The following is a 14,552-nucleotide window of genomic DNA, read 5'->3' as shown; positions in this document are numbered from 1 at the left end:
CTGCCTCGTTCCAAATCGTTTTCTAACCAGCAATATTTTCTCCGGTCATGTTTTCAGTCGTTATAGTTGTTAAAAACATCATAATAGTTAATTTGAGCCGTTTATATCAATTTATATCCGTTTAGTGCGATTTTGAGGAATTTCTTTGTTGTGCGTTCTGAAGTTTGGACACACGTTTTAGGGAGTCGGTCGTGGGTGGTGGACATTTCGGAAGGACAGAGGACATCTATCGACCAAAAGACGTTTATAACATAGAAAGGATACCATTGCCCAAGAATATGATGGAAGAAACAGCTCAAAGTAAGCAATATTTAATATGATAAACCGTGTTTCTGTCGAAATATTTAAACGCATAATTCGCCATTTTGTTTGGTATAGCGTCACTTGGCCAACCCTGTATTGAAAAGTAAGGATAATTTTAAAAATGTAAATCCGCGGTTGCATTAAGAACTATTGTCTTTCGATTGCTGTCACCCTGTATTTTTTAGTCAGGATATGATTAGCTTTCAATTAAACAGATCACTCTGATAGATGACGTCAGACATATTGAGGCTTGATTTCTAGTATTTTTATTGTGTAACCACGGTTTTGTTATGGCTAAATATGCACCCTTTTCAACAAACTGTATATGTATATTGTAAAATGATGTTACAGGAGTGTCATCGGGAAGAATCTGAGAAGGTTAGTAGAAAATGATTTATTATATAGTATTTTGCTGTGTACTATAGCGCTCTTTGGCTGGAATCGATGCTCTGTAACGTTTGTTCATGTGTATGCTAACTTATCGATTATTGTGTTTTCGCTGAAAAACGCTTAGAAAATCTGAAATATGGTCTGAAATCACAAGAACTGGGTCTTTCATTGCTATGCTTTGTCTATTTTTATGAAATGTTTTATGATGAGTAAATTGGTCATACACGTTGCTCTATCTAGTAATTCTAGTCGATTTGTGATGGTGGTGCAATTGTAAACTGTGATTTCTACCTAAATATGCACTTTTCTAACAAAAACTATCCTATTACCATGAATATGTTATCAGACTGTCTCCTGAAGAGGTTTTTTCTTGGTTAGTGATATCAATATCTTAGTTGAGCCGAATGGTGATAGCACCTGAAGAGGTAAGAAAACTGATGGAGTTAGAATAGTGGTGTATTTGCTAACGTGTTTAGCTAATAAGATTTACAGATTTTGTCTTCCTGTAAAACTTTTATAAATCTTGAAATGGTGGCTTTATTCACAAGATGTGTATCTTTCAGCTGTGTCTTGGACTTGTGATTTAAATTGATATTTTAGATGCTACTATCTACTTTGAGCTTATGCTAGGTATGCTAATTAGTGTGTGGGTGGGGGGCTCTCATCCGGATCCGGTGTAGAGGCTCGTAAAGGTTAAGTAACATAGGAGCTAGGCAAGTTTATTTTTATTTTTTAATGGGACAGTTTTTTTCCGATTCCTCACTGTTAGAACTTTGTTCAATAAATAGTTAAAACAAATTCTAGCTTTAGATAAAACTAATAACTAATTGAACTCTGCCGACGCCTGGCGAAAAAGAATTTGTGTTGTGGGTTTTAAAGTATAAAGGCAGAAAAGGGAGTCATTAAACTTTTGGTTGAACTGAACCCAACTTAGCCCTGAGATGTTTAGAAAGGTGTGGGTAACTTTTAGGTCTTCCATTATCTTGAGTTGTCTGCTAAAGTGGTAATAAATTATAGTGAGCCTTCAGGATAATTGATTACATTGTGTGTCATGTGTGTGTGCTGTGAAGTTGGAATGAACTTTTGAACCTGTTTTCTATTTGTCAGGACAATGAGACTTATTCTGTAACCTATGACGTCATATCTTGTATATAAACCTGTGTTTATGATCAAATGGCAGCGTGCTCCGAGAATAAACACTATTATCTAATTTTAATAAGACTGTATCCTGTCTATTTTATGTTAATAAGTATCTTACAAATTCTTATAAATAGACAGATTGAATTTAATTAATGAGTATATTAGAGGAATTATTTAATTCCACTAACACTCACCTTGACCTGATGGGGCCGGGCGGCCTGTCTGGCCAGCTCCTCCTCACAATCTCTGAGCCGGACGCTCAGCTGCTGCTCCACCTCCCCCTGCTGACACTTAGACTCCTCCAGTTGCCTCTGCATCTCCCCCGCGTGGTGCTTGGACTCCTCCAGCTGTCGGCTGAGCGTCTCCACCCTGCTGGCCTTCTCCAGGACCTGCTGCTCCAATTCAGCCAGCCTCTTCTGCCTCGGTCTGGCCTGGCTCTCCCAGCGAGACACCGCTTCACGCAGGACCTCTGCATCCTATATAACACATAATACACCACACATACTTATCACACAGCCTCTCCTCGCCCTCTGGCCTGGTTCTTCCAACGAGATACCTTCCCAAACAGGGCTTCTGTATCCTACACACACAGAGCTATAATAGACACATAAAAAACACGTTTTTTACAGCCTCTACCCTCACTTAATTCGCCCATGCCACACCCATACCTGGCTGTGGGGGCAGTCAGTGGCTGTGCAGGCCGGTGGAGGAGCCTCCTGGAGCAGTGAGGTCTTGCATGCCTTCAGCTCTTGCTTCAGCCGCTCGTTCTCGACCACCAGCAGCTCCAGGTGCTTCTCCAGGTCGGTCGCCCCCTACAGGACAGAAGGAACAGGCACACGTCAGTATCACACTCACAAAGGCACCACAGAGGGATATCAATATACACAGGAAGGAATTAACACACATTCACACACACAGCAATGCACAAGCACTTTTTCCTCTGACTATTGTTCATTATCTGCCCCCCGGATGCAAACATCAGGAGACAGTGAAACAAAAGAACACATACACGTACATAACATTGCAATTGCCCCCTCTCCCTCACCTCCCCATCTCCCCCTCTTACACACACTCACTCACACGCAACACCTTAGAATGCCTGTGAAGCAGAAGTGTGTCACGGTGCAATCTTACACCTGAAAGAAGAGGTGCCAATTATCTTGACTTTCCCAAGCTACCCAAGAATGTAGGCCAGCTGGGCTCTGCCCTCATTCTCTCTTTCCTTTCCTCCTCTCCCCTCCTCCCTTACTCACCAGTCTTTCTCCTCCCATTTCCTCCATTCCCATCTCTCTCTCTCTATTCTACTCACCAGCTCCGAGCGCAGTCTCTCCACCTCCTGGGTCTGGTCCAGCAGCTTCTCGTCCAGCTCCCCCACCTGTGTGCGCAGCGCTGCGATGAGCTGCTCTCCTTCCTGAACGAGACGGTTGCTGTGCTGCTGATGCTCCTGCGGCTCACCCAGCCTCTGCACTGCCCGAACACCTGCAACACACACACACAGTGATAACACATTATATGCACGCACCCACAGAATTTAAAAACAGACAGACACGCCATCCAGCCCCACAGTATTGGATAATGCGTGTTGACAGTCGGTCACAGCCGTGACACACAGCTCTCTTCTTGCTGACAGGCTGGTTTGTGTCAGTACTGTGAACACCGTCCTGACAGACACACACCATTCGGAGTCATTCACGTCACAGTAATTACTGCCGTATCAGTCACGACTCACAGTCCTGTTTTTACATCTGCAGTTCTCCTTCCTAATTCTCTCTCTCTCTCTCTCTCTCTCTCTCTCTCTCTCTCTCTCTCTCTCTCTCTCTCTCTCTCTCTCTCTCTCTCTCTCTCTCTCTCTCTCTCTCTCTCTCTCTCTCTCTCTCTCTCTCTCTCTCTCTCTCTCTCTCTCTCTCTCTCTCTCTCTCTCTCTCTCTCTCTCTCTCTCTCTCTCTCTCTCTCTCTCTCTCTCTCTCTCTCTCTCTCTCCCTCTCTCTCTCCCTCTCCCTCTCCCTCTCTCTCTCTCCCTCCCTCTCTCTCTCCCTCCCTCCCTGTATCCATTCATCTCCCCGTTCCCCTATCACCGTTGGGCAGTGCTGTGTGCAGCTCCTCTTGTAGAGTGTGTATGACGTTAGTCTTCTCCTGCAGACTCTGTTCGTGACTCTGCTGCAGTCTCTGCAGCTGCAGACACCGGGAAGCTTCCTCGCGTCGCAGACGCGCCTGGAACTCACACACTTTCTCCTGCAGTGTCTAGACACATGCACACACACGGCAAAGGTCACAGGTCACAGGTTAGAAGCCAGACAGGTCATTAATAACGTCACATTTCCAAGGGAACAAGGATGTGTCAAGGAGGATTGGTCAGTTTATAACATCATCCATGTTCACAGGTCTGAACTGAGCCATCCAGTCAGTCTATAGGTAAATCGATTTGAATTCAATCACTTTTTGACCGCATCCATTTTGATTTAAGCAACATTTATTATACATGTTTGCCCATGGAAGAAGCGGTCAGAAAGGGACTTTTTGGACCTGAACGCCAAAACTTTCAGGAGGTAAAGGTGCTCTATGTTGACCCATTTTGCATACCCCACCATACCATGAGACATCCATGTGTTCATCACTGGAAAAGTGATGAGTTTTATATCATTTAAAAGCTTATTAACAGTGTTGTCAAACTGTATTATTTCTTGAAAATATATACATTTCAAACATTTTATATTTTAAACCTTGAACGTCATTTATCAAAAAACGGGTAAACTTATTTAAGAGTGTCTCAACTGATGGCGGGCACAACACAAAAACCTTAGATTATGGAAATGGGCTCTAAACTACAACAAAAATCAGAATTTTTGCGTTTTTAGATAATTGACTTGAAAAAGTAAAGAAATTACAATTTGTATCAAAAACAGAAAAATATTTTTTTCTCCAGAAATTATAAAAAAAGTTTGACAACCCTGTTTGCAAGCTTATAAATTATATAAATCTCAACCGGTTATCTTTTTTTTCCAGTGATGAAGACATGGATGGATGTCTCATGGTATGGTGGGGTATGCAAAGTAGGTCAACTATGAGCACCTTTATCTCTTGAATGTTTTGGCGTTCAGGTCCAAAAAGTCACATTCTGAGCACTTCTACAACAGTAGATTTCATTCAAATCAAAAGGGGTGCTGTCAAAAAGTGATTGAATTCAAATAGATATACCCCTACACCAGTGGTTCAAACATCTCCTCTGGGACCACAAGACATTTCACCATTTTTTTATAGCCCTGAACTGCACTCACCTGCCAGTTTATTAAGTACACCACCCAGGTTACGAAAATGGATCGCTCCTACAGACAGTGAGTCACGTGGCYGTGACTTGCTATATAAAGCAGCAAGACAGGCATCCAGTTACTGCTCGATTGAACGTTAGAATGGGCAAAACGAGTGACCTAAGCGATTTGGAGTGTGTTATGATTATCGGTCCCAGGCGCGCCGGATCCAGTATCTCAGAAAAACGGCCGCCGAAAAACATCCAGTCAGYGGCAGTCCTGTGGGCAAAAACAGCTCGTTGATGAGAGAAGTCGGAGGAGAATGGCAAGAATCGTGCAAGCTAACAKGCGGGCCACAAACAGACAAATAACTGTGCGGTACAACTGTGGTGTGCAGAACGGCATCTCGGGAACACACAACTCGTCAATCCTTGTCACGGATGGGCTATTGCAGCAGACGACCACACCGGGTTCCACTACTATCCACTAAAAACAAGAACCGGCTCCAGTGGGCATGTGATCACCAACACTGGACAATTGAGTTGCGGAAAAACAGCGCCTGGTCCAACGAATCCCAGTTCCTGTTGTGTCATGCTGATGGCAGATTCAAGATTTGGCGTAAGCAGCACGAGTCCATGGACCCATCCTGCCTGGTGGCGGTGGTGTACTGGTGTGGGGAATRTTTTCCTGGCACACSTTAGGTCCCTTGATACCAATTGTGCAACAATTGAACGCCACAGCCTATCTGAACATTGTTGCTGACCAAACCCAATAGAGCATCTTTGGGATGAGATGGAATGGGATGTTCGCAGCATGACTGTACCGCTGTCCAATCTGCAGCAGCTGTGTGATGCCATCCCTGTAGAACATTTGACACCTTGTAGAATCCATGCCCCGAATAATTCAGGATGTTCTGGAGGCAAAGGTTAGTCCGACACGGTACTAGATGGGTGTACCTAATAAACTGGTCGGTGAGTGTAATTCACCTAATCAAGGGTTTGATGATTAATTGAAGATTACAATCAGGTGTACAAGTTCTGGAATAGATCAAATACATGGAACTGCATGGGGTCCCCGAGAAGAGGTTTGAAAACCACTGGTCTATACAACTAGACTCAGATGCAAAGATGAAACTGCTATTCTACCAACTGAAACCACCTACAGCCATACAAATCAGACTTAAGTAACCAATACATACARAGACACGCAGAGACAGAGAGAGACAGAGAGATAGACAGAGAGAGCGAGACAGATCTAACTAGAGACTGTAGAGAGAGCGAATGAGGACATTACATAGGCAGATGTCCAGGAACAGGACCAGGTGACCTTCTGTGGATGAAAGCGGGATGGGCAGAGGAGAGAGGGATGGGAAGATGTACAACAATGAAAGGTGTAGAGGAGTGGAGGAAGACAAAGCGAAATGGCCGATGAGATGAAGGAGAAACCAATGATAAATGAAATTGGAATATGGAGGAAATGCAATGATTTGTTGAAGAGACAGACAGCTTTTTGCGTAAGTTCGCRCGTGTCCAGTTAAAAGGCACAGACAGCACAGTTATCTTTAATCTGCAAGACCTGTCGCTATGAGGCGCCAATGTCATTTTATGAGGTGCTGATGTGCGCTTTATGACTCAGCACTGGGGCTGTCAACTGTCATAGGGTCAGATTAGGATGCTTGTCACGAGGCGTTGGGCAGAACAGTGCAGAATACCCACACCTGAGGGATCTACTACAAAGCAAGATCAATGACTTAGCCAGCTAACTTGGCTAAATATTCTCAAATAACTTTTTATTGTATAGAAAGATAAGCTTGAAATAGGCATGTCTGATTGACCCAACAACCAAAAACATATTAGTTTATCTTTCCTAATGAACCAGAAAATCAGTACTTATTTCTGYTTGTTTATCCAAGTTAGCTGGCTAACTCATTGATCCTGCTTTGTAGTAGACCCCTCTGTGCTGTGTTCAGTGGGGCACAACATTGTGGAACGCTCTGATGGAAATATACTATGTAGAACAGACAACAGGTGTGTTGTGACAGTGTGTGCTCTACCTTGTGTTTTTTCCAAAGGCAGACAAAGTAACACAATCCCGAACACACATGAAATGAAACCACAAGAGGGATACTATGCAGACACAGGATTCTCTGTTCTGCAGAGTACATACAGAGTATACAGGATAACGACAGCTAGGCTGTGTGTTAGAAGCTCATTAAAACCTGATCAATAAATCGACTGAGTCTCACTCCCCAGGGCTCTTACTGACCTGAACCCCCCCACCCCACCCCACCCAACCAGTTTAGCCAGTGAAACCAGGACAAACAAGAGCCATGTTGGGAAAAGACCCACCAATATGAACAATATGCTAGCCACATTGTCCTAGTTAGTGTGTGTGTGTGTGTGTGTGTGTGTGTGTGTGTGTGTGTGTGTGTGTGTGCGCACGCGCGCACAATCATCTCACCTGTATGAGTAGCTGTTGGTTGTGATTGTGCTGGCTGGTTTCTAATTGGTCAGTAGTGGTCAGAGCGGTGCGTTGTGGGAAAGCGGCTGCGGGTAGAGACAGGAAGGAGCAGTCCTCCTCACCATCAGTCATCAAAAAGTCCACCGAGCTCGCTACGGACACACGGGAGRGACAAACAAAGTTTGGAAACACAGACATACACTGCACACTCACAGTTAAACACAGTACACAAACAAGCAACAAACAAGCCTGAGCTTAATGGGTTGATTATGTTCTTATCCACTGTGGCAGAGCTGATCCTGTATTCACTTGAGTCAGAAAACAGTCTCTATACATCTTTGTCCCTCTACCCTTCTCCATCTTATCCCAATCTCTCATTCCCTCTCTCTACCTCCATTTATACATGCGAGAGGTAATTTTCTATGGCCCGTTCTTCTMCCCACTTACCTTTCTCCCCCCCTTCTCCCTCCACTAACCATTATCATCTCCTCTCCCCTCAGTCAAGAGTGATTCTAGGCCTCTCTCCCCCTATTTTCACTCCCCAACCTTCCAAGGTTCGCACAGACAGTACCATGGAAACGAGCACAGCTAGATAAGCAGTGTGATAACACAGGCCCCAGCAGGTGATGCATTAACTCCATACAGGCCTGTTTACCTGTGTGTGTGTGTGTGTGTGTGTGTGCTTGTGTGTGTGTGTGTGTATGGTCACCTGTATGGGGGCCCAGTCTTATCAACCTGAGGACAATCAGTACACTGTACTACTGCACTGGGTCTATTCTACACACAATCAACCCTACAATATTAACCTGTATTGACACACATACTCACACTCAAAACGTTTATTTCCTAATACACACGTAAAAGCAATTTAACTGAACAAAGCGCCTTATACATACAATGGGTCACAGACTAAGGCAAACGCACACCAAGAAAAAAAAATACACTTATTCAGGGAAGTGGTGCTTAAAGTATCCCCCCCACAGTCCACAAACACGTGATGTGTACAGACTGTGTGTACACACTGCGCAAATCAGTTTAACACACAGGTTTACTCGTACCTCTGTAAGGCTGGGGGGGGGGGGGAACAGCATGCATTCGGTAACTGATGACACAGCAGATTAAGTCCCACAGCGGAGTCACGCACGTACAGACCAACGTACGATACATACACACACACACTCACACACCACTAGGACACACGTCGTTAAGTATTATACAACTGGACACGTTAACGCTACCATCCTCTCCTCCTCTACCTTCTGCCCTCCGCTCGCAACATTGTCCCTTTCTTTCTCAGTCACTCTCTTGCTTTCTTTCCTGCACTAGCACAGTCACAGTCCTGCTGCTCCATCGTCACCTTGAGCAGTCCCGCAAGAGCATTAGCAAGGAGAAATGCACACCCACAGACCGATGGACACACACATACAATAGGTCCAGTGTTTGCGCTCCTGGCCCCTGGACTGTAAGGGGATCAGCTTTAAGATCKGTACCTGCTAGACGCACTCCTTCAGCTGAGAGAGGTAGAGAAAGAGAGAGAACACTCACTCCTCACCGCTTTCTCAGACAGCTGACATACACTCCTCCTTTCCCCTTTCCAGTCAGATACAAGAATTCCTTCTCTTCTCCAGTATTTCCTGTTCCTCCCAGTTTCACTGAGGCACAGCTCATGGGAATCTGTCACGCACTCCTCTCCTCTTAGTAAGAGTCCTGTCAGACAGGCAGCACACACCTCTCCCATTCCCTCCCTCCCTCCCTTCCTCTTTGTCATCCCAAAAATGCAGCCACACTGGTTTAGTCCCACCCCTGTGTCACAGAGGGACTCCCTTGCTGCCCAATGGGGTGGGCCTACAGAATCCACTCACCATCCAATGAGACGTCTTTCTTCCAGAGCTCCTGCAGACAGGGGGCGTGGCCAAGTTCCCAGGTCTTTCTTGTTCCGAACATGACCGCAGGGCTGAGCAGAGCACTGGGTCTCTGGACCGGCTAGAGAGACACAGAATGAGATAGAGAGAGAAAAGAGAGCGAGAGAGTGAGAGAGAGAGCGTGAGATGTAAACGTCTTTCTATTTTTGTCACCTAGCAGACGCTCTTATCCAAAGCGACTTACACTAGTGAGTGCATACATTTTTCATACTGATCCCCGGTGGGAATCGAACCCACAACCCCGGTGTTGCAAGCGTCATACATGGGATTACATACACAGAGTGAGAGAGAGACAAGAGCGATAGCTTGTGGTCAATATTCCCTTTGCTATAATGTCATTGATATTATTGATTTAATAGGTTCTTCTTTGGCAATATAAGATAACTTGTCATGCCAATAAAGCTCATTGAAAGTTCAGCAGTAATGTGTCTGAAAGAGAGAAAAAGACAGACGGTACGGTATTTGAGAGTGATAGGAGAGAGCAGAAAGAGCATTTGTGTGTGCATCTGTTTACACAGTGGGCGGTGGGAACAGCCTTCAGAGTTCATGATGAAACAGGAGAAATGAGAAAGAGATGGACAACATTCCTGCATGACTGATAACCACATTCACAGCCAATACTGGGTTGTATTCATTAGTCAGACACCATTTAATCCAAACAGAAAAAAAACGTTTTCTAACTATTGGCCAATTKCAGGTAGGTCCCTCCCTATGTCATTTTGTTTGCTTCAGCTCGGTTCCTAGTGAATACACCCCTGGTAACCAGTTACCAGTTTACTACAGCCACACTGGATACACGAATACTGATCTGGGCCCGGTTTCCGATAGCGATGGAACTTAAGCTGTTTTTTCATCACGTGTAGTCTGTTTTAACGATGTATCGTTCCTATAAAACGGCCAAATAACTCACATGCATTTCCCAAAACACCACGTAGRGAGAACTTTCACAGTCTGTCGGATACGGATAGGACTGAAAAAGAATGCAGTACTGCTCTCGGATCAGCTTTCTCCATTCAAATCTTACCTTAACATTGGGAATTATTCCACAATACTGACAATGGATCAGCTCCTAGAGAGATATCCCCTATAGTGCCTTCAGAAAGTATTCACACCCCTTGACTTTTTCCACATTTTGTTGTGTTACAGCCTGAATTTAAAATGGATTAAATGTACTGTTTTGTCACTGGCCTAACACACACACACACACACACACACACACACACACACACACACACACACACACACACACACACAACTTCATAAAGTCAAAGTGGAATTATGTTTTTAGGTCTTTTTTACAAATTAGTAAAGATTTTCTTAACAAGTCAAACTCACTGTGTGCAATACTTTTTAATGACTACCTGATCTCTGTACCCCACACATGCAAGGTCCCTCAGTTGAGCAGTGAATTTCAAAATGATTCAACCACGAAGACCAGGGAGGTWTTCCAATGCCTTGCAAAGAAGGGAATCGATTGGTAGATGAGTAAAAATCTTAAAAGCAGACATTGACTAAGTTTACATACACACTAATAATTCGATATTAAACTGATTATGGCAGAAGGCAGATTATGCAATATTCATGTAAACACCTTACTCTGGTGATCTTAAATTGGCGTGAGGTCAAAATCGAAGTAAGCATACGCCGATTAAAATACCCGAGCAATCTTTCGAATTATTAGGWCATGTAAACACCTTAATTGGCTTTCCAGCAGTATATTTGATCTGTGCATCTGCTAGCACCAGCCGAGTGAGCCTCCCTCTTCAGCSTGACTGAAGTGTCTTCAGAACAACTGAAYGTATGCGTTTTAGAAGTAGTTTTCACATATACAATTTGTATGTACGAACTCAGAATCAAATATGCTTCCCAAAACGAACATGTTCGATGTGGTAGAAATTTCATTTTGATTGCCGATTTTCTGTCATCAGGTAGTCTGATTTCCGATRTGTCAATGTAAATAGGATTATTAGGGAAATYGTTCTTCTTGCAAAGCATCTACACGTTTTAATTATACTATTATATTATCTGACTATCTAATTATTGTGTGCATATAACCACACTCATTGAATATCTCTTTGAGCATGGTGAAATGATTAATTACACTTTCTATGGTGTATCAATTCACCCAGTCACTACAAAAACACAGGAGTCCTTCCCAATCTGTTGCCGGAGAGGAAGGAAACCACTCAGGGATTTCACCATGAGGCCAATGGTGACTTTAAAAGTTAGAGTTTAATGGYTGTGATCGAAAACTGAGGATGGATCAACACATTCAGCGGTGGAAAAAGTACCCAATTGTCATACTTGAGTAAAAGTAAAGATACCTTAATAGAAAATGGCAAGTAAAAGTGAAAGTCACCCAGTAAAATACTACTTGTGTRAAAGTATTTGGTTTTAAATATGCTTAAGTATCAAAAGTAAACGTAATTGCTAAATATTCAAATTCCTTACATTAAGCAAACTAGACGGCACACTTTTCTATATTTTTTTTAACGGAAAGCCAGGAACACACTAACACTCAGACATCATTTACAAATGAAGCATTTGTGTTTAGTGAGTCTGCCAGATCAGAAGGGATGACCAGGGAATTGAACCATTTTCTGTTCTGCTAAGCATTCAAAATGTAACAAGTGCTTTTGGGTGTCTGGGAAAATGGGCAAAAAAGTTATTTTCTTTAGGAATGTAGTGAAGTAAAAGTTGTCAAAAATATAAATAGTAAAGTACAGAACATGCATCAAGTTTGCAACAAGGCACTAAAGTAAAACTGCAAAAAATGTGGCAAAGCAATTCACTTTTTGTCCTGAATACAAAGAGTTATTGAATTTGCCCCAAGCATACAACACATTACGGAGAATTACTCTCCATATTTTCAAGCATAGTGGTGGCTGCATCATGTTATGGTATGCCTGTAACCGTTAAGGACTATGGAGTTCTCCATTCCATTGATTAAAAAAAATCAATGGAATGGAGCTAAGCAAAGGCTAAATCCTAGAGGAAAACCTGGTTCAGTCAGCTTTCTACCAGACACCGAGATTAATTCCCCTTTCAGCAGGACAATAACCTATAACAGAAGGCCAAATCTACACTGGAGTTGCTTACCAAGATGGCAGTGAACGTTCCCAAGTGGCCGAGTTGCAGTTCTGACTTAAATCTAGCTGAAAATCTATGGCAAGACCTTAAAGTGGTTGTATAGCAATTATCAACAACCAATTTGACAGAGTTTAAATAATTTTAAGAAAAATGGGAAAATGTTGTACAATCCAGGTGTGGAAAGCTCTTTACATTTAATTATATGAACGTAACCTTTATTTAACTAGCCAGGCGCACCGGTTTGAGTGTGTCAAGAACTGCCACTGATCCTATCAGTACCGACACATGCTCCAACAACGCACTTAGCGACCGTTCTCTCTGTGTGGTGTTTTGGGAAACTCATGTTACATCTTCGGCAGTTGTAGGAAAGATGAATCATTAAAAAACACTCGTAAACCTAAGTTCCATCGATATCGGGAAACCGGGCCCTGGACAGTTGGAGGTTAAGTNATGGAATGGAGCTAAGCAAAGGCTAAATCCTAGAGGAAAACCTGGTTCAGTCAGCTTTCTACCAGACACCGAGATTAATTCCCCTTTCAGCAGGACAATAACCTATAACAGAAGGCCAAATCTACACTGGAGTTGCTTACCAAGATGGCAGTGAACGTTCCCAAGTGGCCGAGTTGCAGTTCTGACTTAAATCTAGCTGAAAATCTATGGCAAGACCTTAAAGTGGTTGTATAGCAATTATCAACAACCAATTTGACAGAGTTTAAATAATTTTAAGAAAAATGGGAAAATGTTGTACAATCCAGGTGTGGAAAGCTCTTTACATGTAATTATATAAACGTAACCTTTATTTAACTAGCCAGGCGCACCGGTTTGAGTGTGTCAAGAACTGCAAACGCTGCTAGGTTTTTCACACGCAACAGTTTCCCGTGTGTATCAAGAATGATTCACCACCCAAAGGTCATCCAGCTAACTTGACACAACTGTGGAAGTGGGAAGCATTGGCGTCACATGAGCCAGCATCCCAAAGTGACACCGAAGGGCAAAAAAAAAGCATCCAACAACGTTTTATCTGTTCTACGAGTGGTCTGAGGCAGTCGGTAAATAAACTTTAGAAACAATAGTTTTGAGAAATAGCACAGATTTAACGATGCTCCTATGAAGGTTGTAACGATGAACTTAGCCTTATGATGCTTGGGAAACTTGGTCCTGGTTGGCTAAGTTCATCGTTAGAATCTTCGTAGGAGCATCGTTAAATCTCTGAGCTGTTTCTCAAAACCATCGTTATTAATGTTGCCCTTGAAAATGCTCGTAATCTAACGCCTGCCTCAGGCAGACCACTCGTAGAAAAGCTAAGTGTGTCGTTAGATGCGTTTTGCCCTCCCGCTTTACTTTATACACTGAAGATCTCCGCTAACAATAGAATCACATGGTTTATCCGTCGTTGTGACGACCAATAACGTGAGACAAAAGTTGACTACAAATACAAAGTTGCCAATGTTTTTGCAATTGATACAAACAAGCGATGCATAAAAATATGCTTCAAATAAAAACCGAAATTACTGCATTAAAATATAAAATCGGTAGGCTATAGGCTTATTTCAGTCATATTGAAATTCATTTAATGTTCAATTGATTGAATTCTATTTTGCTACTTGTAGGCTACTGTCTAATGTGTCTCAATCCATTTCATCACTAGTAATCTAACATGTGCGCTCAATGATGTGCCAAATCGGTGATTTTGTGCATTTTTATAGGCTAAGCATTAGAATAAGCCGCCTCAATATTTGCAGTCGTAGGTGGTGATATCTCTCTAGTAGCTGATCCGTTGTCAGTATTGTGAAATAATTATAATGTTAAAGGTAAGATTTGAATGGAGAAAGCTGATCCGAGAACAGCGCTCCCTTTCTTTCGATCCTATCCAGTGGCGGTTCTAGCTTGTATTTTTTTTATTATTATTATTTTTTTTTCACCTTTATTTAACCAGGTAGGCTAGTTGAGAACAAGTTCTCATTTGCAACTGCGACCTGGCCAAGATAAAGCATAGCAGTGT

The 14,552-nt window shown here is 42.9% G+C and overlaps 1 protein-coding gene across 6 annotated transcripts in view; it reads right to left on the bottom strand.

Annotated features, from left to right (window-relative positions):
* The window catches only part of kifc3 (kinesin family member C3), a 262,215-nt gene that overhangs the window by 206,168 nt on the left and 41,495 nt on the right, over nucleotides 1-14,552 (bottom strand). For 2 of the 6 annotated variants that reach the window (XM_070447237.1, XM_070447236.1), the window contains exons 2-6: nucleotides 9,401-9,521; nucleotides 7,539-7,690; nucleotides 3,909-4,074; nucleotides 3,143-3,312; nucleotides 2,502-2,645 (exon numbers count right to left, since the gene is read on the bottom strand). In XM_070447237.1, the coding sequence (XP_070303338.1) occupies nucleotides 2,502-2,645; nucleotides 3,143-3,312; nucleotides 3,909-4,074; nucleotides 7,539-7,690; nucleotides 9,401-9,482 (714 nt within the window). In that variant the 5' untranslated portion in view covers nucleotides 9,483-9,521. Of the gene's footprint in view, nucleotides 1-2,027; nucleotides 2,310-2,501; nucleotides 2,646-3,142; nucleotides 3,313-3,908; nucleotides 4,075-7,538; nucleotides 7,691-9,028; nucleotides 9,273-9,400; nucleotides 9,522-14,552 lie in introns of those variants that run through there. The other 4 variants (XM_024147536.2, XM_070447241.1, XM_070447243.1 and 1 more) reach the window with 4 other exon arrangements.

The sequence above is a fragment of the Salvelinus sp. IW2-2015 genome, linkage group LG15 (assembly GCF_002910315.2).
Source record: "Salvelinus sp. IW2-2015 linkage group LG15, ASM291031v2, whole genome shotgun sequence".
In the NCBI taxonomy this organism is placed as follows: domain Eukaryota; kingdom Metazoa; phylum Chordata; class Actinopteri; order Salmoniformes; family Salmonidae; genus Salvelinus; species Salvelinus sp. IW2-2015.
The sequence above is the reverse complement of the archived record's forward strand: the minus strand, read 5'-3'. Positions and strand labels throughout refer to the sequence as shown.